Below are 22,972 nucleotides of genomic sequence, written 5' to 3'. Positions count from 1 at the left end.
TCGCTGAAACCATTTTTTGGTTCCCCTCTTTTTTTCTCTCCCTCAAATGGTTATTTGATTTACCTGAACTGTTGCATCATTACGCAAATTTACTTTGATTGAATTTGTTGTGAAGCTGATACGCCTTCAGTTCAATTTTGCGTGCTCATCCTAGAAATTACTTGTCCCCCATACCTAATAGAGTTTTTATAATTTTATTTCATTTATTTTCATTCTCATTGGAACTTTTCACAACACACATTGTGAGGAGAGGAAAGTGAGAAAAACACTGAAAACAAATTTAACAACTTTATTGCATAAATTTTCTTTATATCTGTATTTCAGTCTTTTCTTTTTTAAAAACATATAACATCCACTACCAGGGGATAGAGTGGGCCAAATTATCTGAAGCTGAACTGAACTGCTGATACAAAACAGCCAGATATAAATAATGTATTAAGTATAATTTACAGATATAATCTATAACTAAAATAGCTATGTACAGGTCAGAAAGAAAAAGAAAAAAACAACTGTAACAGAAAACAATCTGCAGCTTTGTTTACAACTTTCTGCGTCAGGAATTGTCGTAATCAATAACTACAAACAAGTATAAAAATATTTTGAGGGGAGTATTACAATGCAATTAATAAACAATATTTTATCTATGACTGCCAAATTTTGGCTAGTTTTGGTTTATACATGTAAATGTAATGCTACTTTTCAGTAGACTCTTTTCTTGTTTGTTTGCCAGGTAAACTAATGATTACCTAAAACAGAAAAAACATATATTAGCTATGAACTTAAATTAAAATTTAGTAAAATAAGGACAAGAGTTTCATATAAAACTTACTCTTGGTTTTCGTGATTTACAATCCTCCTTTATTTTCAAAATGACTAATTCCAAACAAGCTTGTGCATCTTCTTCGCTGTCATGTCCTGAGTCTTAATGAACAACAATGTTGAAATAAATAAATTTCTAATAAATTATATAAACCGTTACCTTTTATTTGAATCTCTCTACCCAAGTACTCCTTCGTTAATGTTTTTAATGCATATTTATATGGATGCCCTTTTCTATGGGGGTATAGCACACTTGTATCGATGATTCTGTTGTGAAACATCTAAAAAAGTTAAAGTTTTGTTATTTCAAATTATCAAATTTATAAATAGATAATAATAGATAATAGATAGCATTAATTTTACCCGTAAAGCCCTTAAATCATTTTCCAAAGAATGTCCGATTAAAATTGTCTTATCATTAAATATTTTTAACAACTGAGCCTGAACATCGGGCAGTCTTAAATAAGCAGTTGCCATAACTTCTTCTGTAATGCCACTAAACCTAAAACATCAATTTGAAATATATGAAAAATTCCGATATATAAATGCAGATAAAAACATAAAATAACGTTCAAATGAGATCTTTTTACTTCTTTTAATGCAACAAAATTTCAATGTAATTTGGTCATTTCTGGTCATTTGTCAGACAAATATGAAATCACAGGTTCATCACCTTCCAGTCTACATGGAGAATCTCACAAATTCCTCGGAGTGACGCTTGACAGGGAAACGATTGGAAAGGCCACATTAAAAACATATACAGGGAAGGCACATTATCTATGGTGCAATGTAGGAGAATTGTTGGTAGAACGTGGGGTATCAAACCTCGGGTGGCCAAATGGATATATACTGCAATTATTCTATCTATATTTCTATTTGCAGCCCTAGTATGGTGGAAAGGGCTAGAAAATAAAGGGAATATTAACAAATTAAGGTCATTTCAAAGACTAGGTTGTTTGATGATGACGGGAGCATTTTCAACTACACCCACCCTAGCACTTGAGATTATAACCAATAAATTCACTAATTTCGTGGTCCGCTTGACCTATTAATATATTACAATTAATTAAGGTTTTTAGTTGAGATAAAAAAGTCAATGGCACGAGCGGGATTCGAACCCACGATCTTCAGCTTGATACGCCGCTGCTCTACCACTTGAGCTATCGTGACCTCGATCCACTCGGACACCAACTTCCCAATCCGATTACACGACATTTGAAAAATGGCAAAAAAGAGGGAAAATTCACAAGGTGCGGTTGAGATGGGAAGTTGGTGTCCGAGTGGATTGAGGTCATGATAGCTCAAGTGGTAGAGCAGCAGCGTATCAAGCCGAAGATCGTGGGTTTGAATCCCGCTCGTGCCATTGATTTTTTTATCTCAACTAAAAACCTTAATTAATTATAACCAATACTACACCTCTACACATAGAGGCTAAGGTCAGAGCACTAACCAGCTGCTATAGATTAATTAGTGAAGGCAGTTGGAATCATAAGGGAAACAACATAGGTCACTCGAAAATCCTACTATTATTGAGTAAGGTCAACGGCCAACTATTAAGCATTAGCAATAAAGAGGTTAAAACCCCTTCAGGGAAAAAATACTTCCAGGTAGTTACTCCGCGTGAATATAACTACAGCGTGGATGATGATCATCATAACATACACTGTTTCACCGATGGTTCATTTATTAAAGGCAAGGGAAGCGGTGCTGGAATACATATACCTAAATTAGGGATCAGCATCTCCTCCCCTCTTGGTAATAACACCTCCGTTTTTCAGGCGGAAATATGGGCCATTAATGTTTGCTGCAGAACACTTATGGATAATAAAATCAAGGGAAAAGATATTAGAATTTTTTCCGACAGTCAGACTAGTCTTAGGGCATTACAAAAAGAGATCAACATCTAGGCTGGTGGAGGAAACTGTTGAACTTATCAATAGGATCACTTCTAGGTATGAGAATAGGGTAACCCTCATTTGGATACCAGCACATAAAGGACACTATAGCAATGAAGAGGAGGATAGCCTGGCCAAAGGATCTAATACTGTGTTTGTTGGGCCACAACCAGTATTACCCCACTCTACAAGCACAGCGAAAGAGAGTATTAATAGCTGGGGCATGAAACAATTCCTTAAAGAATGGAATCTGTCCCCCGGACATAGGCAATCGAAGGAGTTTGTGTAGGAGATCAAACCAAAAGAATCAAAATGGCTATTCTATGACTCAAGGAAGGGAATTAGGAGGCTGATATGTATCCTGACGGGCCATTGCCCTTTGAGAAGACACCTCTTCGTAATGGGTATTTTACCAGACCCCTTCTGCCGTTTTAGTGAAATAAAAGATGAAACAGCACGGCACTACCTCGCAGTGTGATAGGTACGACAGGGATAGATTTGAAACTTTTGAAGGAGAGGACATTACCAAATCACTCCCTGAGATAAAATGGTCCAAAATCTTGGGGTTTGTGAACAAGTCCAAGAGGTTTATGCAGGGCATGTGAACCGACAAAGTCCTGGACCCTTTAGGGATGGGGTACGAGTCTACCCAGGCATTTAACCCCTCGGGGTCTTGGTCGCCCGCCCTGCGTAATATATAATGCAACAAAATTACAATGTAATTTGGTCATTTGTCAGACAAATAGGAAATCACAGGTTCATCACCTTCCAGTCTACACGGAGAATCTCACAAAATTAATAATGTAGATTTAGAGGTCATATGTAAAACAGGTGTTTTACATTCGTACGTTCTTTTTTCTATCTTTTTCCTACAATTGGGTGAACCCATATTAAACTGTTTTTCGTTCTTTTTAATGGATAATACAGTAGGGACAGCAGATGAACTTGCTCTTCATCCATTGTACCAATAAACAATAATGGAATATATTATACTGTAATTGATATTATTGGAAAACGACACAACTGGTCAGTTCCGTCTTGTGGAACAGTGAAACCAATACGATAACCTCTAGTAAAACCAGTGTTTCAGCTGTGAAAAAAAAACCGCCAAGTTAAATGCTTCGGATTTTGATTGCATTGGGGGCAGAAATGACATAGCTGTTAATAGCCCCAGAAGCCCAACCTTGGTGAAGCAACAGACAAGACCAAAGACTGACCCCGTACTGTCAACACACAAGGTAAGTGATTTTCGAGGCCTGACGGTAATTTATTGTTAATTTCAACAGCTCAAATTGTCGGCAGACTGCAAGAAGTGATAGGCTTAGTGCTGTACCCGTGTGAATGTATGTACATCTGTGTGCAGAGTTGGACTTATATAAATCAGCAAATCGTAAAAGTATTCCAAGGCCAGCCATGAGGATTGTATTAAAGGAATCAGGTATCGTGTTCTGCTCTATCCTCTCTGAAATTGTTTGTCAGACATATTTCAGCATTACGCCATCTTCAGCGAAGAGGCTGGGCAATTTGTATGGAATCAAGTTTCAGTTACAAAGTCGTGGATGGAAGGGTTTGGTTTGTGTTGATGTTAGCTTCACTGTCGGTGTGTTGATGGATTGTTCCAATCTCAAATCTCACAATTTATTATTTATAATTTTAATTATTTAGATATCAGATTATTTTGAAGTTTTTTTATTTATTTTACAATTCAACGAAAACTTTAGTATTTTAGGCAAAATAAAAGACCTGCAAAATTTACTGAATAGGTTCTGAGATAATGGGCCTTGGGATATAAAAATGACAGGCATACTGACCCCCCTTAACTTTTCAATTTAGCTCGGTAAAATAGAACAGTTTAATTGTGATTATCATACAGGTTAAGGGGATTTATAGTTGACGATGGGCATTGATATGCGAGTCTATACATATATTGAACCTGTGTTTGTCTATAGCCCACTATTCCTCACTGAAGACTGCACAAAGTAGAAATAAATATGAGTAACATCAAAACCTATGAGTGTAGACAGATCCAGGGGACTACATATTAGTGAAAATATTTAAATCTTGCTTGCCAACATAGTGATAATCACAGAATTTGCATTCATTAAGAAAGAAAAAATCCATTTTGAAGTAGTCCCAGTAATTTTTCATGTAAAGATTGTTTCAGTAGTTTGAATAACATAATTATATTTATTTTCTTATAATGATACTTTTGATTCTTATAATGATGATATGATAATTTATGTAATTAAACTTAGAATCTACTAACTGAAAGAGCTAAATTACCTTGTACAATAATCCAAAATAGGATTGTCAGGTCGTACAATAACGTCGTATTTGATATTTCCATTAAGATCTACGACAGTGACCCTTGTTAGTTCAGACCCTTTTGTTGTGCTACACATTTCACAATCCAATGCATAAACTCCTGCATAATGGTCATTTGTGATTTTCTTCGAGGGCTTTGTGGACACAAAACCTTCTAAACACTCCCAATCGAATGTATTCGAAATATGATATTGACTGGTTTGACAGCCTCCCATGAATTGTTCTTGATTACAGCATGTGTACTTTTCAGTCCAACCACCATAAACTATTGGAATATTTGTGTTAAGTGAAAATGTATTATTAAGAGCATATTAAAACTGAAAATTTACCTTTGACTTTTATCAGTCGGCCCCAATGATAAACACAGTCCCCATCCATGATAGGCATGTCATCATCATCCAAATAATAACTTCTTGTGCAATTAATACATACTCTTTCTTTTCCTTCTTGTTTAATTGGAGCTCTGCCTGACTCTATATTGAAATATGCACAACCAGGTTTGCCTTCAATTTTTTGAGGATAGCCATGAAGAAGAAGTTCCGATTCAGTCATTAAATATTTAGTACAACAGTCATAAATTGTTAAGCCTGTAATAAGAACAAAAAAATCACATATTAATAATATAAATAATTAGACCTATATCACTACTACCGACAGTCTCTAAGCCTTTCAATTGTAGAAAAAAATAAAATCATCCCTGACCACCACTTGGATTCTGAGCAAGACATTCAACAATAGACCAAATTCACAGAGTAACGGATGTAACAAAGATCACTCGCAGAAAAAAACAAATTTGTTCTGCTATCTTCCTTGATGTTTCACACACCTACCAGCTGATAGAAATTGTAGAGGCAAACAAGGAGATGGTTCGGGAGCATCTCTGTCACCAAAGCGCCCGATTTGCGACACACACTGTACCCCTCTATCTACAACCCCTATCTTCTGGACGTCCACCAATCATAACACGCTTCCCTCCTTTTTACTCAAAAACCCATCCCTTCCAGCTTTTTTGGGCTCTCTTCTCCACCAGCTCTTGCAGCAATCACGCCTTCTACCGCCCTATCTCCCCAAAGTGTTGCACCATAGTAATTCACCTCCGTGTAAGATCGCCGTCTCTTCCATTTCCCCACGGATTCCCCTTCAAATCGCCATATGATCTTCACCTCCGTGTGCGGCCCATCTCCCAACCGCATGGTCCCCAAACCTATCATCGCCATTTTCCCTGAATCTCATCTCCCTTTTTCCATTTATCATCATTGTAATCCCACGAATGAATCATCCATCATTATCATCCGAAGACTCCATCATCTCACTGGCTACTACCCGAATTGCATCGTCTCATTGTCATCGCCACTGGATTTCATCATCCATCATCATCATTGACACTGCAGGAACCAGGTCGGTGCACTGGCCTAATCACCGCTGAACAACGCATGATATCGCATTCAGGAGATATTCACCGCTGTCTGGTCGTCATCGCCTTTAGACCGTCATTGCCTTCAGATCTCCATTACGATCATCGGCCATCTTGTAAGCCATAGAAATTTCATTAAACAGTGAGTCTTCATTTACTCCTTTCGTTTATTATTTATTCCTTCATTTAATTCTTCCTAAACTAACATCTAATCAATCGGGAATCTTCCATTCCCGTGGTGCCAAAACAATCTTCTTATTAATTTCAACTCCTATCTCTTGGGGTGTTCATCGGCGCCATTTTGAATTTGGCTGCTGGTGAATAGAGATCAATAATCACAATTAAAAACAATAAGTGCAGGAATGCCACAAGATAGCATGTTAGGTCCATTACTTTACTTGTTATACACCAGTGATTTCCCAAAAATAGATAGCGTAAAAATTCTAGTTTTTAAATGACACATCAGGACAGACCATCAACCATTCATCCAAAATCCTTCAAAACACTTGTAACAAGATAAACAAATGGATGAAAAAGAAATATAAAAAGGGGAAAATCAGCATAAATCTATACATATAATTTTTACTAAGAAAAAGTGAACCATGTGCCATCTCTCACAATCGATGGAACTATTATAGAATACAGCGATACTGCTAAATATCTGGGAATGACTTTAGATGCCAAGCTGAGATAGAAAGAGCACACAAAGAAAAAAGGATAGAAATAGGTTTAAGGTATACACAACTAGTTGATAGGACACGGCTCCAACCTATACAAAATAAATTATTGTTGTACAGTCAAATCCTAAAGCCTATGTGAACATGTGGTATTCAATTATGGGGTTGTAACAAACACAGCAATATCAAAATTATATAAACAATCCAAAATAAATCTCACATAAAATGGTCAATGCAACTTAGTACGCAAGGACTTATATAGAGATCTTAAGATCCCTGAGGCCACCGTGTAAATACAAAGATTTGTCACCAAACATCCCCGGAAACAATCTTCACAACTTCCTATAAAGTCTCAATGGACTATAAAGGAGAGGAATAACACAGGAGGGGGGGCGTCGGTGGCCGCAAGGTTTAGTCTTTGACACGGCGCTCATCACTGTAAGGTAAAGGTCCCGGGTTCGAATCCAGCGGCCCTGCATTCGAACCCGACATACTTACAAATGGGCNAGACAGCCAAGCAGCTATTATAGCATTAGCATGTAAAAGAATCACATCAAAACTAGTCAGTGAATGCATCCAAAATCTCCAAAACCTGGGAAAACACAACAACCTGATGATATCTTGGGTGCCAGGGCACAGGGGAATTTTGGGTAACGAGAAAGCAGACAGACTGCCCAGAGGAGGATCTGCAAGACCATACATAGGCCCCAAACCTATTCTTGGGATAACAAAAACAAATATAGAATCCTCCATCGCAGAATGGACCCAAGCAAAACAAAGAGAGAAGTGGATAAACTCTAGCGATGCTAGACATAGTAAACTTATGATGAAACAGCCCTCACCGAGACTGGCAAAAACACTGCTGCAATTGGAGAGGGCCAAACTCAGAGGAGTGGTAGGACTACTAACCGATATACAGCGGTACATACAGCGATGATCCCATTTGCAGATTATGTAATGAGGAGGAGGAAATAGCCACTCATATCATCTTCGAATGTGAAGCACCAGCTCAATGGAGGTTTAACCTAACGTACGGAAAAGACTTAGAAATCAAACTGCAGCAGCAATAGTCAATGACCTGATACTTCTAAGAAGAAGGATTGAGTCTATTGATTGAACTAAGGAACTAGGAAGGTACAATAAGCCAGAAGGCTGCAGTGCCTGGGGAATACAAACCCCACTTCCTTATCACCATACCATACCACCAAACATCAGTCTCGCCTCAACCAGCATGAGAATGTGGAAGCAAATACACTACAAAATCGAAACACCATCAGAAGATTAAAAGAACGAAGCCATATGAAATGAGTAGTTAAAATTTTAATGAATTGTGAAGTAAAAATCTTACTGTACCAATGGGTTTATAAGAATTTAAACATTTATTTATTGTATATATATCATTGAAAAATTAATGGTTGGTGGATTAATAAGACCATTTTAATATATATAAAAATAAATAAATAATAAAAAATAAATAAATCTAGTTTCTACTAAGAACGAAGGTTAAATTTTGGTTTAATTTTTTTACCACTTGAGGTGCCAGTGTTTTCGGGGAAAAAAGCCCATTTGTAAGTAGGCCAGGTTCGAATGGGGCCGCTAAATTCGAACACAGGACCTTACCTCACACTGATGAGCACCATGTCAATGCCTTAATTATGCAACCACTGACGCCCCTGAAGTTAAATTTATATGTGCAAAGTTGTAATAAAATAGTTATAATTACCATATGTATAAGGAGGAATTGATTCTGATGAAAGAGGTTCAATGGCTTCCGCATTTTTTCCTGAAAACAAAAACTTGAGTTATTATAATTAAATGATATGGTTTAACATGTTGACTGCATCCTATGCTCCTATGCTTGGCCATTTCAGTTGCCCATGGCGGAATCCAATGTATCACGTAAAATACTGTAAATGATTTTATAATTTATATGAAGGAACGTTGCACAGTACTAAGTAAATGAAGTAAGCAACCCACAGAGCATTTGCTCAATTTGGGTGTGTAGTTGAATTAAAGTTGTTTTTACTTTCTACAATATTTTGTCCTTTAATTTACTTAAATCATACAAAGTGGGTACAAAAACCAAACGTGCAGAAAAGCAAATACGTGATTTTTACAGAATTTTAAAAAAAAATTAAGACTTCTGGTTGAGGGAAAAAATTGAAACAATCATAGCCAGTGACACGTTAGCCCTTTCTGAGGCAGCCCTAGGAATTTTGAAAGGAATTGTGTAGCAGGTAAAGTGGAGGGAGAGTTTAAAAAGTATAAGCGGGATATAGACCATCCATTGCACCCAGGATAGTTAGCATGATGCACACATAGCTTCTTATGCAGTCAACGTGTTAAATAATTCCTATGAAACTAGTAGTAGTTTTGATTTTATATATATTTTTTGTCTAAGCTCTTGTAACAATAAGTACAAAATCAAAAATATAATTTGTAATTGCATTAAAAAAAACAAGTACCTCCTTCAATAACTCCTTTGTTTTTACGAATTCTTAAAATAAATACTGCAACTGCACACTGATAAGTATGAGCAACACTCATTCGTTTTGCAATGTCAAGTTCTTCTGCAAGTGCCTAGAAATAAATGTAAAAAAAAAAAATGAAAACTATAAAATAACTTGTTAAAATTGCAAAACTACATTGGATTCTCTTGTAAGTTGCGATGTACAATCAAACTTTGTCGTCTCAGACCTTTCGTTCTTTACTTCTATACAGCAGTCATTTTCAGCGGACATGGTATTGCTCTATGGTGTTTTTTAACCCATTGCCTTATGATTCATTTTTAAGGAAAAGTCAATAAATATCTTGAAATATGAGTAATACCATTAAGCATTTTTCTAATTTCCTACTTCGGAGAATTATAATTCTATCTTCACCACTTACGTAATTCGCAAATTCAAATGAATCATTACCTTTGCCTTCAATTTATTCTAATCTTTAATGAATCATGGCAAATCACCAGAAGTGTTATCATTTTCAAATGATTAAAAAAATAGTTTCTAGAAATTACTTTGAACTTGAAAAACAACTAAATGAGGAATTATTATTCCTTTCTTTAAAAAAAGTTTGGGCTTTTTCCAATCCTGAAGAATTTTATCATACGGTGGCTACGGTTGGTAGCTCCAGACCAACAATAAGAACCTGAGGTGATGAATTCTACTTTAGCAATTGTCTACATGGTCATTTTTTTAAAACTTGAATACATGTACAGTTGTTAAGATGTTTCAATTATCAGGAGGAAAGAAAAAAAATTGTTAAGAGTTGATGATATGCATTTTTTGAAATTGTTACTTATACAGTGGAAACCCGTTTATCCGGACCCGTTTGTTAAAATATTTTTTATAAATTATTTGGATATTGAGATGCTGTCTAGTATAGTAGTGCATAGTGGTATAGTCCCACGACCTCCAAATAATCATTATTTAATGGTCACTAAATACCACACATTTTTATACATTTTTGATAATTCAACTAAAAACCTTAATTAATTTAATGATATTAATTGGTCAAGTGGACCACAAAAATTAGTGAATTTTTCATAATTTTCGATGTCTGTATATTAATTTTTTTAAATTCATAAATCAACTATGGGACATTTAATTCGTTGTTCGAAATTCGGAAAGGCCACCAAATCGCCCTTCTATTAATCACACGATCGAAGAGGCCGGAGAGGCATGTTTTTGTTACAAAATAAATAAATAAAAAGGTGTATACTATTTTAAAAGACTATAAATTGTTTTCTCGTGTTGTTCATATGTCGGCTTTCATTGAAAAGGTTTTTTTATTATGTATATTTTTATCAGGTATTTTTTACGTATAAATTTTTCGAGAAACACATGTCCGGACTTAAACAAAAATAAAACATCTATTACTTTAAATGTTACTTGGTATGTGAATAAAAGTGTTCACTTTCATATATGTTTTTTCCGTTTTTATGACACGATACAAATAAAATCACAAATTTTCAGATTATCCGGACAAGTCCCGGTCCCTTCAAGTCTGGATAAACGGATTTCTACTGTACATATATAAAACACAGTAATAATAAAAGTGGAAATAGATCAACTGTAAAATTGAACATTGTCCTTTGTTTAAATGATTTTCCAAAGTGACAAGTGCAGAGAGCACTTGACAAAACACTCAACGCAGAACATAACAAACCAGAGAAAATTTTAAGAAACTTTAGGCCGTAAGAAAATAAACAATATGTGAAAATTTAGAGGAATATAACATTTTCTCACCCTGTACGAAAAATATTTTGTATTACCGAGTGTATGCCCACAATTTTTTCGATTTAGCGAAGTGACCTGCTGAGGAGTTCGTATTATCAAGAAATTTTATCGTCATGTTCAACTTAACAAGAGTTGACTGTACTTAATGTTAGATATAACAACATAAATCTGAATTTTTTAACTCTTACACCAACAAACTTTTTTTTGACGAAGCTTAAAACTTACAATAAATATTAATAAACATGTAGTTTGGTCATCTTGTGGGTTAGTTGAGATTAGGTGGACCAAAGTAAACATAAACAACTGAACTACAAGTTCTTCATCCCATAGAACACAATGAGAAAATGTTAATAAAAATAATAAAAAAAGTGCAAAATTTACCTTGTCACTGGATTCTTCAGAAGAGAAAAACTTGCAGAATTCATCGTACAGATTGTTGAGGCAAACTTGTCTCACAACAGGAGGAATTTTAATATCGGCATCAGGCTTCACCTTTGGATACTTTTGAACTTGCGCCTGATGGAAAAGTTTTCAATGTATTTATAAAATCAACGTTTACATTTACTTATATGACCTAGCTTTTCTTTTCTCTTTCACATACATAATTTTAAGGAAAAGATTTTTAATTAAAAAAAAAAAAAAAATAGAAAAAATTTACAATTTATGAGTGTCAAAGAAAAATAAATCTATATTTTGTGTGTTCACAAATAATTTAGGAATACACATTTCAAACAAAAAATAAAATAAAAAATAAATAAACAGTAAACCATTTGACCTTTATGACATAACAATGCATTATTGAACAAAAATTTTCACAAGATTTTATGTTTAAATCCATTCGACGGCTCAGATGAAAGATAAAGTCCCATTACTTATTCAAGTAAAATATCAATAGCTTCCAAGTTTCTATAAATACTAGTCAAATTACTCTCCCCAAAAGACAACTTAAATGGTGATTATAAAGTTAAATATTTAACTTATACAGTGTTGTAACTATATCTGATAAAATTGAGAAAGGATAGCAGATTAACATGGACAGTCAGAAAATAGCTTTCCATACGATTTCAGCAAATTATGAGAGTTCCAGACAAACTTCTACTCAACTTGAATACTTTAAATTTGTCAACAGCGTACCTCACAACTAAGTTTTTGTTTAATTTTTAAATTAGGTGTGAACAAATAACAATCCAGCGGTGAAGCTCAGTATTTTGCTTGCATGCTATAGTATACTGCTATTATATTCTAAATTTTTCAAGAAAAAACACTCACTCAAGAATCAATAGTTATTCCTTTTTTTAGCCAAATAGGGAATTCAGAATAGGCAAGGTCAGTTTTACCATTCATGAAAAGTGTAAGCAAAATTGATTGAAATCATTTATATAATCAAATTTAGATATTGAAGCTAGAAAAAAAATCTTTTGTTGAAGGCGGTTGAATATTTTATTTTATGACGGATACATTGATACATTGAAGTGATAATTATTAAAATAATTGAAATGATTAAGTTTAATATGACACCCATTTGTATAATTTTTTACTAACAGAGATTATATCACTCCTTGGGGTGTCGGTTTTTGAACAAAGCCCATTTGTGAGTATGTCAGATTTGAATTCAGGGCCGGTGGATTCAAACCCAGGACCTTTACTTTATAGTGATTGCGTCAATGCCTTTACCGACACCCTGTCCCAATTTTATTTTCAAACCAAATATTTATGTATAGCTAAAATAAAATTAAAGAATTGTACATACTCTTGGAACATGTGCTACTCTCTTTACTATTTTAGGCTCACACACTTCCACTGGGTTTGACGGAGGCTGTTCAGGCATACTTTTTTGTTGACTACTTATTGATAATATTCTATCTTTGGCAGTTAATAGTGATGAAACATTAGGAACGTGGGCAATTCTCATCCTTCCTAAAAATTTATCAATATAAGTAATAGAGTAAGAATTTTAAAATGATCTAATATTTTAAAGGTGTGATTATTACAATCTAGCTTCATAGTCATATTTTACACTTCAACTTGATAATGCTTTTTTTCCTTCAATTGTTGTATAAAAGAAAAAATTTGTTTACCTTGTGGATTTTTCTTAATTGTTTCTCGTGCTTTCATCCACCGTTCATAAAGTACCTGCAATTTAAATTTGAGTAATTTTTTAACTTGAAATAATCATGATTCACAAAGTCTACTTATGTTAGAACTACAAAGCAAACTATTTAGTGACATTTAACAGAGAAAGACAATAACAAATTAATTATTTAAATTATTTACTTTTGACATTTTTTTTACATCTTGAGATTTGCCAGCACATTTAATGAAATCACAATTTTCAGACATAACGAGAACCATAGGAGTTAAAACTTTTAAGTTGTATTCAGGCAATAACAAAAACAACAATTTTCACAGTTCGGTTGTTGAACACGACTTCTCTTCGACTCAACAGGTGCAAAACTACACATATAACATTTAGCTATTAACCAAAGAAAAAAATGAAAGAATAGCTAGTAGAAAGGAAAAATAGCAGACCTGGTGGGTTAAATGATAGAACAAAACATCCTTTAAGGTGGTACCGATCAAAAAGTTAAAAGCGACCAAGAATTTCCGTGACAAAGTGAGCAATAAATTATACTTTTTATCTAAGGTCTTGGTTAATTGAAATAGTTAATACGGTCAATTATGACTGCTAGACATATATGGATTAATGTAAACAATAAAAATGACCTTTCTCTATAAAACGTAGCGTCTTTGGGATCCAAAAGCACATGTCCATGTGTCACCAGCATGGTGGCTTCTCAGCCATATCAGAAATCTCATCGTTATTTTGTCGGAATAATTGAATCTATCCCACTTTTGGTTCTGTTCGGATTCCAATTGGCTGGCTGGAAGTTTCAAATTCATGCAGCAACCCTAACCACCTCCAGCAAATGCCGATGGGTTGCGAACGTGTCTTTTAAAGTTCAGATCTGGCACAAAATGGCCGACGGAAGGTTCAAGTCTAAGGCGGAACGAAGTTACAAGCACAGCACCTTTTCCCTTGGAGATGGCTATCACGCTAAAATATCGTACGACGTAGATCCCTATCCATCTCGGAGATTTTTTTGACTTGGCCAAGGCGTTCTAAGGTGCACGTACATAAACTAGTTAACTCTCTCGAATAATACCACTTATTTTGTGTCTTATTAATGTTTATAGGCGGCAAAGTACAGGATTTCAGGGGTTGATGTCCGCGCCATCTACATATATTATTGACAACTTGGAACATTTAGTGATGAAACACGCTTCCAAATTATAAATATCCGGTCCTCCTGGAAAGCCCGGGTATATCGCCAGCTCGATCATACTACTTAATAAAAAATTAAAAATTGATTTATGAAGTTCACCAATCTTGGGGGTATTCTTATGAAGCATCTGACAGATGCTGCAAATGCAGCGCGGTCGTTTTCGTCTGACGATAGCTTCTGGTGTCTTCAAATATTCAACCGTTTCAAAAATTTTGGCTGTTCTTTTTATTTAGAAGAAAACGGCGAGGAATTCTCCTCCACCGATAATAAATAAGAGATACGTAGTGCCGTACGAATGACTATGACGAAATAACTGACTGGCTTTGTTAAAAAATTCAGTTGTTGCTATCTTTCTATCTGGACAAATTTGAAGGATTTTGAGGAAAAATACTTTTTTACTGATTGCAGGCATTGACCTTTAACACTTTGCTATGGCCATGCTTTAACATAAGAACATTACATTTACATATGTTGCTGACACTCCTCAAATGTATAGTTTGTCAAAAATCATTAATATTTAAATATGGGAATATCTGCTTTGAAATACTATGTTTGACACATCCCAAAGCATGCTAAATGGAGAAGGAAGTGTGGGCAGAAGTATAAAGGCCTTACTTTTCCTCTAATCTTGCCTTCTGATGGATCAGAGATCTCTTATGGAGCCAATGGTCGCCCACTGTATTGCCAGTGAATATCTTCATCCTGTGACCCGTGTCACACTCAAGGCCGCCCAATTCTTCAGCGTCTGTTTATAGTATAGCTTATAACCCGTATAAAGTCTGTGCTAGCCCACACAGTTCTGCATAGATTGTGGGCCACTCCACCAACCAAGGCAGTTGGTGACATTACTTAAGTATGCCTCTCCCTACCTGGTTGGCTTCATACAGCCACTTAATCAATGGGTTGGTAGAGCCAAGCCTACCCGCAGATGCAACATGAGGACCATGCGCCATCTGTACAACTCCTAGTCCTCTGTCTTTGCCACTTGCATAGATGAGGCAGTTCAGTATGGATTGTAGGAGATGAAATGTCTACCTCCTCACAAACCCATCCAGCCTGCGCAGCATGGCAAATTTATCATCAGACAGTAGACCCTCCTAGGAATCAAAAACCACCTAATCAAGTCTAGCTTCTGTTGACGCTAAAGACGCAGCCTCGAGACCTGGCCATAAACCACAAAGGAATTAGGTTCATTTAAAAGTTTGCCTATGAAATTAACTTTTCAAAATTTGATCACAACATATGCTTCAATTATCTTTCCAACGATCACTTCTATAATTTACAACTGAATTTCTCAAGGGTATGGTCATATAAATCAACTGACAAATACTGTATTCCTTATGGTGGATGACTAACTGATCGATATGAATTGATCCCATTGTCATTACAATAGCTAGTTGGTTTTTAGCCTTTCATTCATCTGATATATTTAAAGTTTTGTTATTTCCTTATATGATTTGTCTACATTTAATTAGACCAAAAAAATCTTTAGGTTGGACTCTTTGTAGAGTATTGCCTTTCATGAAACGCACACTTGAGATGACACGTCAGGTCATAATTCTTGTCCAATTATTGTGAAAGAATGCAGTTTTGTGCTTATTGGCATCTGAGAAAACACCTACATGACATGGATTGGTTTAAAAATGGCAAGCAATGAGGAGAAAGAAACCGCCACCCATATTTTGAATGCAAACAACCTACGAGACTAGGACCACTCGGGGAAAATTAATTGTATCAATGACAGTCAATGAACTACTATTACTTAAAAGAAGAATCAAGTCAATTGAACTGAACTAAATAACTGGCATGGGGAATACCACATTTCTAGTATCCCTAGAATATTAAAAATATTAAAATTATTAAATAATAAAAAAATTTAAAAATTAAAATTTCATCATCATCATGGCAAACAACTAATTTTTAATATTTTATTTGTTATTTATTAACTTTTCATCAATTGAAGATCAAACAATCCTCAAACCTAGTAAGGAGGCAAGAAAAAGATGCACATCGAGAAAATGGGGATCGTCAACTGATAATGAGAGTGATTGTTCTCCAGACAACAATGTGGATTGAAGGAAAAAGCATCAATGACCTACATTAAAATGTAAACAACATCATTACAAAAAATTCTCTAGTCACCAGTTAAATTAAATTGCATTCTACGTGATGCACCAAGTCTATAAAACAGACACTGTCATTTCTTAAATTGGTAATGTTATCACTATATTGTGGCATATGTGTGTTGGGCGTGTTCTAAATTCATGTCAAATTATAATTGTATTGAGTCTTTAAAATTAAAAACAAATGAAATTTTTTAAAAAGATAACTAATTGAAAAGGACATATTTACATGCAAAAATAATAAGAATATTACATCACTACTAACACAAAACAATAATAACAGAACTGTTGTAACTGTCGACCTATCATGCCCTAGTTTAATTAATTAAGTTTTGAAATCTATGTCACTAGATTTTTAATAATTACTGAACTAATTCTAAAACACTGATTTGATTTTGACAATTTGAAATAAAACTTGAAAATACTTACAGTTGAATAGTCTGGAGTTCTACTGGTTGTTTTCTTATTGAGTTTTGAAGGTTCATTTACCTAATAACAAAACAATATAATGTAACTGTTAATATATATTTGAGAAGAAATAAAGAATATTGAAATACGGAACTTAGCAAACCATACAACCTAAGATATTAAATTTTGCACAATAGCATCACATTAACATTGCTTATTCCTGATTTCTTATTTTCTTCTTTCAGTTAGACATTCAGCAATGTCATTCCAGTGTTAAATACATTTATGCAGGCTTGAAAAGAAAGTTTAAAAAAAAAAAAAATGAAAAAGTGGGGGCTGGTCGGTACGGAAAATTGATGATTTACCAAGTATTAACAGTGATAATACATTGATCAGAAATGTAATGAATAATCCATTTAATCTAAAGGGAAAATTTCAATAAAATAGAATGAAGATATCATTTTTAAATGTTTTAAAATAATAATATTTACTACCCAAGTTACAGGAAAAGGCCTTAATATGATACCCTGATGGATCAAAGATAGAAATGGGGGTAGGTGTAGGGGTAAATTGGTTGTATTACACCCGAGTAAAACCCCTTGGAATGCGGAAGTCCATGCAATCCAGCTCTGTTGATAAAGAATATGAAAGATGCACAGAATTCCGTACTTTCAGACAGTCAGGCTGCTGCAAAGGCACTAAATGCAGCTCTTAGCACCAAACAAGTCTGGGAATGCCTGAATTACCTCATGGCTCTAGAAAAACGAAAGGTTATCTTAAGATTGGTTCTGGGACACGAAGTAGACAAACAGGCTGACCAACTAGCCAAAGAAGGGGATGCTTTTTCACCCGTGTGACTAGAACCACAAGTAGGCGCAAGAGTGTTAACAGTTGGAGCAGGACAAATGGCTTGGGAAAGAAAAACTCATGCACTGGGCAAAAACACCATGTATGAGATCCATAAATCTTTCACAAATGAACGCCTCTTACGGCAGGCAAGATTTGAGGAAAATTATAGGCCTTTATACCAGCCACTGTCCTCTTAATTATCACAGAAAATGGATACAGCAATGATATAAACATGCCGACTCTGTCAGTAGAAACCAGAGACATCGGCATATATCCTTTGTGAATTTGATGCACTAGCCCGGATATGGTATAGTCATTTTGATAAGACAATTCTAACACCAAGAGAAGTGCGCAAAGAGGCACCGAGGAATATGCTTAGTTTTGTGTGGCTAACCCTTACTGTACGCCCTTCTCCCTTCTTAAAATAACCACCAATTCAAGGTGGAAGTGAACCATGGCGAAGAGAAGGATGAATGGTTAACTCTATCTATTTACACTTAACAGTATCTTAAGTGAACACCCCACTGGGTTTTTGACCTTACCAAAATAAATTCTCATAAAACACCCAGATTAGATTACATGGAAGTCAAGTGCAAATGTTGAAGAAGTTCATACAATCATGCTAGGGAAAAGGAAGGATTAAAGCCCACAAAAAGTTCCAGAGGTCCAATCCTAATATAAAAACATAGGGCTTAAATGAAGGACAAGTCCTTCAGGAAGGACAATATAGCGCTTGTGCAATAAAACTACATGGAAGCCAAATTATTGCTGTCATAAACTCAATATTTCACTTAACTGAGATAACATGAATCGTCATTTACCCTTTCAGGCAAAACAATTTAAATTTGGTCATTATTGATCATTTTTATCTTCCTATCCATGCTGGATTGGGCTGCACATGTGTTTCAGCATTTCGCCATCTTCAGTGTGTTTGTGATTTCCGGAATGATCTTATAAAGGAACTTCACACACATCAGACCCAATAATGAAGATGGCGAAATGTCGAAACATGTCTGACAGACCAACCCAATGAGGATAGAAAGACCAAATTGACCGATAACGATTCATATTCATCATCCTGCAGACAACATGGAGAAATCTTACATTATCTTAAGAAGATAACTTACCACAGGCTCATTTTTGGAAGCAAGTTGCTCATCATCAGATGAATCGGAGATTATAATATCGTTGGGTTCCCAAGCAACGCTTTCTACATCTGAAGAACTTGCTGATTCTATTTCCCATTTTGGTTCTAAAAAATCAAAAAATTATTGGTTTTTAACTAACACATTAAAAGAAACACCACATATAACCAAGAGGACTTACTTTTCTCAAAGTGCTGTTCTTCATCTTTCCCATTTGATGAAGAGTGAGATCTCTTATGTGGTTTGGATTCATCTTTTTTATCAGATGAGTGTTTCTTCTTTGTTTTTTCCACTTTATGTTTATTTGGTTGTTCAAATAGCTTTGAGCTGTGCGATGATTTATGTTTGCTTGAACTGCTATTCGAAGAACTGCTTTCTTTGTGTTTACTACTACTGGCTTTATGTGACTTATCATGTTTTGAACTAGATTTCTTTTTGTTGTCACTACACTTACTAGATGATGATGAGGATTTCAATGAGTGCGAATCGCTTTTAGCTCTTTCTTCTTTGTGAGAGTGAGATGATTCCGATTTACTCTTTGACTTGTGAGAACTTTTATGCGAAATTTTACTTTCATCCTTTACCCTACTATGACTCTTATCATGCTTTGTACATTCTTTCTTTTCTTTGGTTTTAGCATTTTTCGACTCATTGTTCATACTATCTTGGTTCTTTGAGTCATTACTGTCTGTTTTCTTTTCTTTTGCATCTTTGCTTCCTTTAACATTACAAGTCTTCTCGGTATGTTTATCTTTCTCCTCTTCACTGTTACATTTTCTCCTTTTTGAATCTTCTTTATGGTCCGAGGTTTCTTTTCTATCTTTAGCATGTTTGCTACTTTTGTTTTCTTTTCTTTTTGTAACAATTTTACTTTCTTCATTAGTAGAATTTTTTAAGTGTTTACTTGAGTGGTTGTACAATATAGTCTTATCAGCATTATCTTCTTCCGATCCATTAACATTTCGTTCATCAGTAACTGTCGAATCAACGACACCACTCTCACACTCTAAACTTTCATCTTGGTCCAAATCATTATTTATTATGCTTTCTTCTTCAGAATCAAGCATGCTCAGACTATCAACAGGTGCATCTAAGTTGGTTTTATTGCTCTGGCTAGGTGTATAAGAAACTGTGCAATTGTTGCTGCTTAAACTTTGAGGTTGGTATTCAGAATCAGCATTTGTCTTATTTGTCGATGGTTTGTAGTCAAAATTCAATGGCTTAGGGCAATTTTCAGGGACAACTGGTATATATTTATTACATCTAGAATTATTGGATAATTCTTTTCGGAATGTAGTTGTAGGCTTGGCTGGGGCATACACGACTGGTATATGTCGTTTGTAAAAATCAGATCTAGTGCCACCAGTGTTTGCTACGTCAATTCCCTTAGTAATTTCTGGCAGATTAGAAAGCACTGTGCTTTGATTAACTTTTGCATCGACGTTGGGCTGAGTTTTGGGATTTTCTTTATTTTCTTTGTTATGAGCACCATTTTCATTTAATTCAACTTGCAAATTTGACAATGTTTTCCTTAAATTTTCTTCTTCTTTGTCTTTTGCTGAAATAAATATAAATAAATTTTATTATTTATGCCACTTTATCTTCCCTAAACGTTGGAAGAAGGAAAGAGGTTCAATTAATGCATGCAAAGGTAAAATAATTGTTTTGAGATTTGACAGAAAATCATCTTTAAAATTTAATATTTAAGTACAGAATTTTTACAACATTTAAGCTCTAATGTTGCTTGTTGTAGATTAACCCAGCGAGGCTAGGCAGACTAAAATAACAATTTCAAATAACAGGTTCATCACCCACAAACCAAACATGAATATGAGTTGGGATGTAATATCCAATCCCATAATTACAGGGTTTTTGACGTCTCTTGTATCAGTTTTCATTTTAAGAAGCTACAGTAAATCTGGCAGATTATGACTTAATTATTCTGTATCGAAGACTGACCGTAGTAATGAAACACACCAAACTACGGCAAATCAATTGGGGAGAGCATCATATCGTCTTACGTCCTTCCCTCACTGGTTTGGCATGTCATTGACAGCTAGGTTCAGGCTCTTGACTGTGCATGTTATGTCTCATGTAGTTCGTTCATTCCTGATCATTTTTGTTCTGCCTATCCTTACTGGTTAGAACAAACCATTTTGTTTCTTGGCTGTTCGAGTTATGTTTTTTCATCACATTTTAAACCCACCCACTAACGATGGCAAAAAGTTGAAATGCGATTGATAGGCCGAAAGACTGAGAACAGGCAAACCGAAAAAAATGCCCAATTTTCCTCAAATAGTTAACCAGTGCCGGAATCTTTTGCATCGTGTATGTGATCCTCGATGATTTCCACAAATACAAGAAGAAAATTTATATTTTTAAGGGTCTTATTACTTCCATGATAAATCAAAAGCTACTCCATTATTCAAAAAAAAATCGCTGTCTTGTTATTGACAGATCACTAACAAGATGAAGCATTAGTACAGCGAGTTATTTATATCATTACGAGTTATTATGAGTCATTTTAAATAACGATGCAAAAAGCTGAAATGCGATTAATGGTCCGATAGGGTGGGAACAGACAAACCGAAAAGAATTCCCAATTTTTTTCTAATTGACTAGCGCCAGAATCTTTTGTATCGTGTATATGATCGTCAATGATTTCCATAAGCACACAAAGAAAATCTGTATTTTTATGGCTCTTATTACTTCCATGATAAATCTGAAGCTACTCAATCTAAAATTGGTTTATGTCATGTTTTTTTACATTTCTCATTAGCAACGGACGTAAAATTAGATGAAAACTGGCAATTTGGTGGAAAAATTAATGGCGTTTAGAAGAACCATGAATCACCGAGTAAATTAATGACGGGACGAACTGATTAGAAAATGCTTAAACTAGACTATTTCTTCGGATATTTTTACTTATTTATTATTTTTTAGAAATAAAAATTCCAATTGGCATTTGGATTTTCATAAAATCTGGAAATTCCCTTGAGAATTTCCGGCGTCGTAGCCGGGCCAGATCGAACGCCAACCTCTTCTGAGAGGTCGGTTTTCTGCTGACAACAAGGGACGATCGAGTCTTTTTGAGCTCCTGCAAACGGGGGATTTCCTCGTTTCGAACTGGAAATCTCCCCGGTGAAGGAGCGAAAAGGCTTCATTCAATAGCTAATATATTATCTGGTTTTTTTTTTGTTTTTTTAATAAGAAAATTCTTACGTATTTTGCAATGCTTGAAGTGGCAGTGGGGCCTTTCACATTCGCCGGATTCGTAGTACGGGCAATTGATCGACAAGAAATACCCTTTGGATGGCAACATTTTGAAGAGCTGTATTTAAATGAATCATCAATTGCTTCCCGGATTTTGAACATAATTATCAACAGTAATAAAAACTGGGAGGTTTGAAGTAGAGGCCATCTTTGTTATTTTACGGTTTAACCCCAGCTCGAACGTCTAATCACTGGAGTCTGGACTGATTTCGATGCACGGCACGACAAAAAACATATGATTCCATGATAACAGCCGCCGGTTATCGACTTAACCGCCATAACATGAATGACGCCATCAAATCGAAATTGGAGCATTACCACGGAACAAGATAGTTCTCGAGGGAATTTGAAAATATTCAAACTAATTGGCTCCAAATGCACCTCCTTGTAAGGAGACAGAAGAAAAATGTTGTAAAAAGTAATGTAAAACTGCTTTCTTTGTCGCTTATGTAAGTAATAAGAGCACAAAAAACACATTTTTTTTGTTTTTGTTTTAGAAAGGTCAGATAAAGAATTATCTGC

General features: G+C 35.1%; 1 protein-coding gene across 1 annotated transcript; it reads right to left on the bottom strand.

Moving 5' to 3' along the window:
• Window positions 1-275: 275 nt before the first annotated feature.
• On the bottom strand, window positions 276-22,659 carry LOC106666902 (RNA exonuclease 1 homolog). The gene is made up of 15 exons (XM_014394435.2): window positions 22,400-22,659; window positions 19,359-20,735; window positions 19,160-19,284; window positions 17,205-17,264; window positions 13,447-13,501; window positions 13,119-13,285; window positions 11,750-11,884; window positions 9,596-9,710; window positions 8,854-8,913; window positions 5,369-5,626; window positions 4,998-5,304; window positions 1,183-1,321; window positions 980-1,100; window positions 830-921; window positions 276-746 (listed from the first exon to the last, which is right to left on the bottom strand). The coding sequence occupies exons 1-15, from the start codon at window positions 22,497-22,499 to the stop codon at window positions 693-695; spliced, it is 3,165 nt and encodes a 1,054-aa protein (XP_014249921.1). The 5' UTR covers window positions 22,500-22,659; the 3' UTR covers window positions 276-692.
• Window positions 22,660-22,972: the final 313 nt, after the last annotated feature.

The sequence above is a fragment of the Cimex lectularius genome, unplaced genomic scaffold (assembly GCF_000648675.2).
Source record: "Cimex lectularius strain Harlan isolate CLEC.00 unplaced genomic scaffold, Clec_2.1 scaffold381, whole genome shotgun sequence".
Classification (NCBI taxonomy): Eukaryota; Metazoa; Arthropoda; class Insecta; order Hemiptera; family Cimicidae; genus Cimex; species Cimex lectularius.
This window is presented reverse-complemented; position numbering and strand designations above follow the sequence as displayed.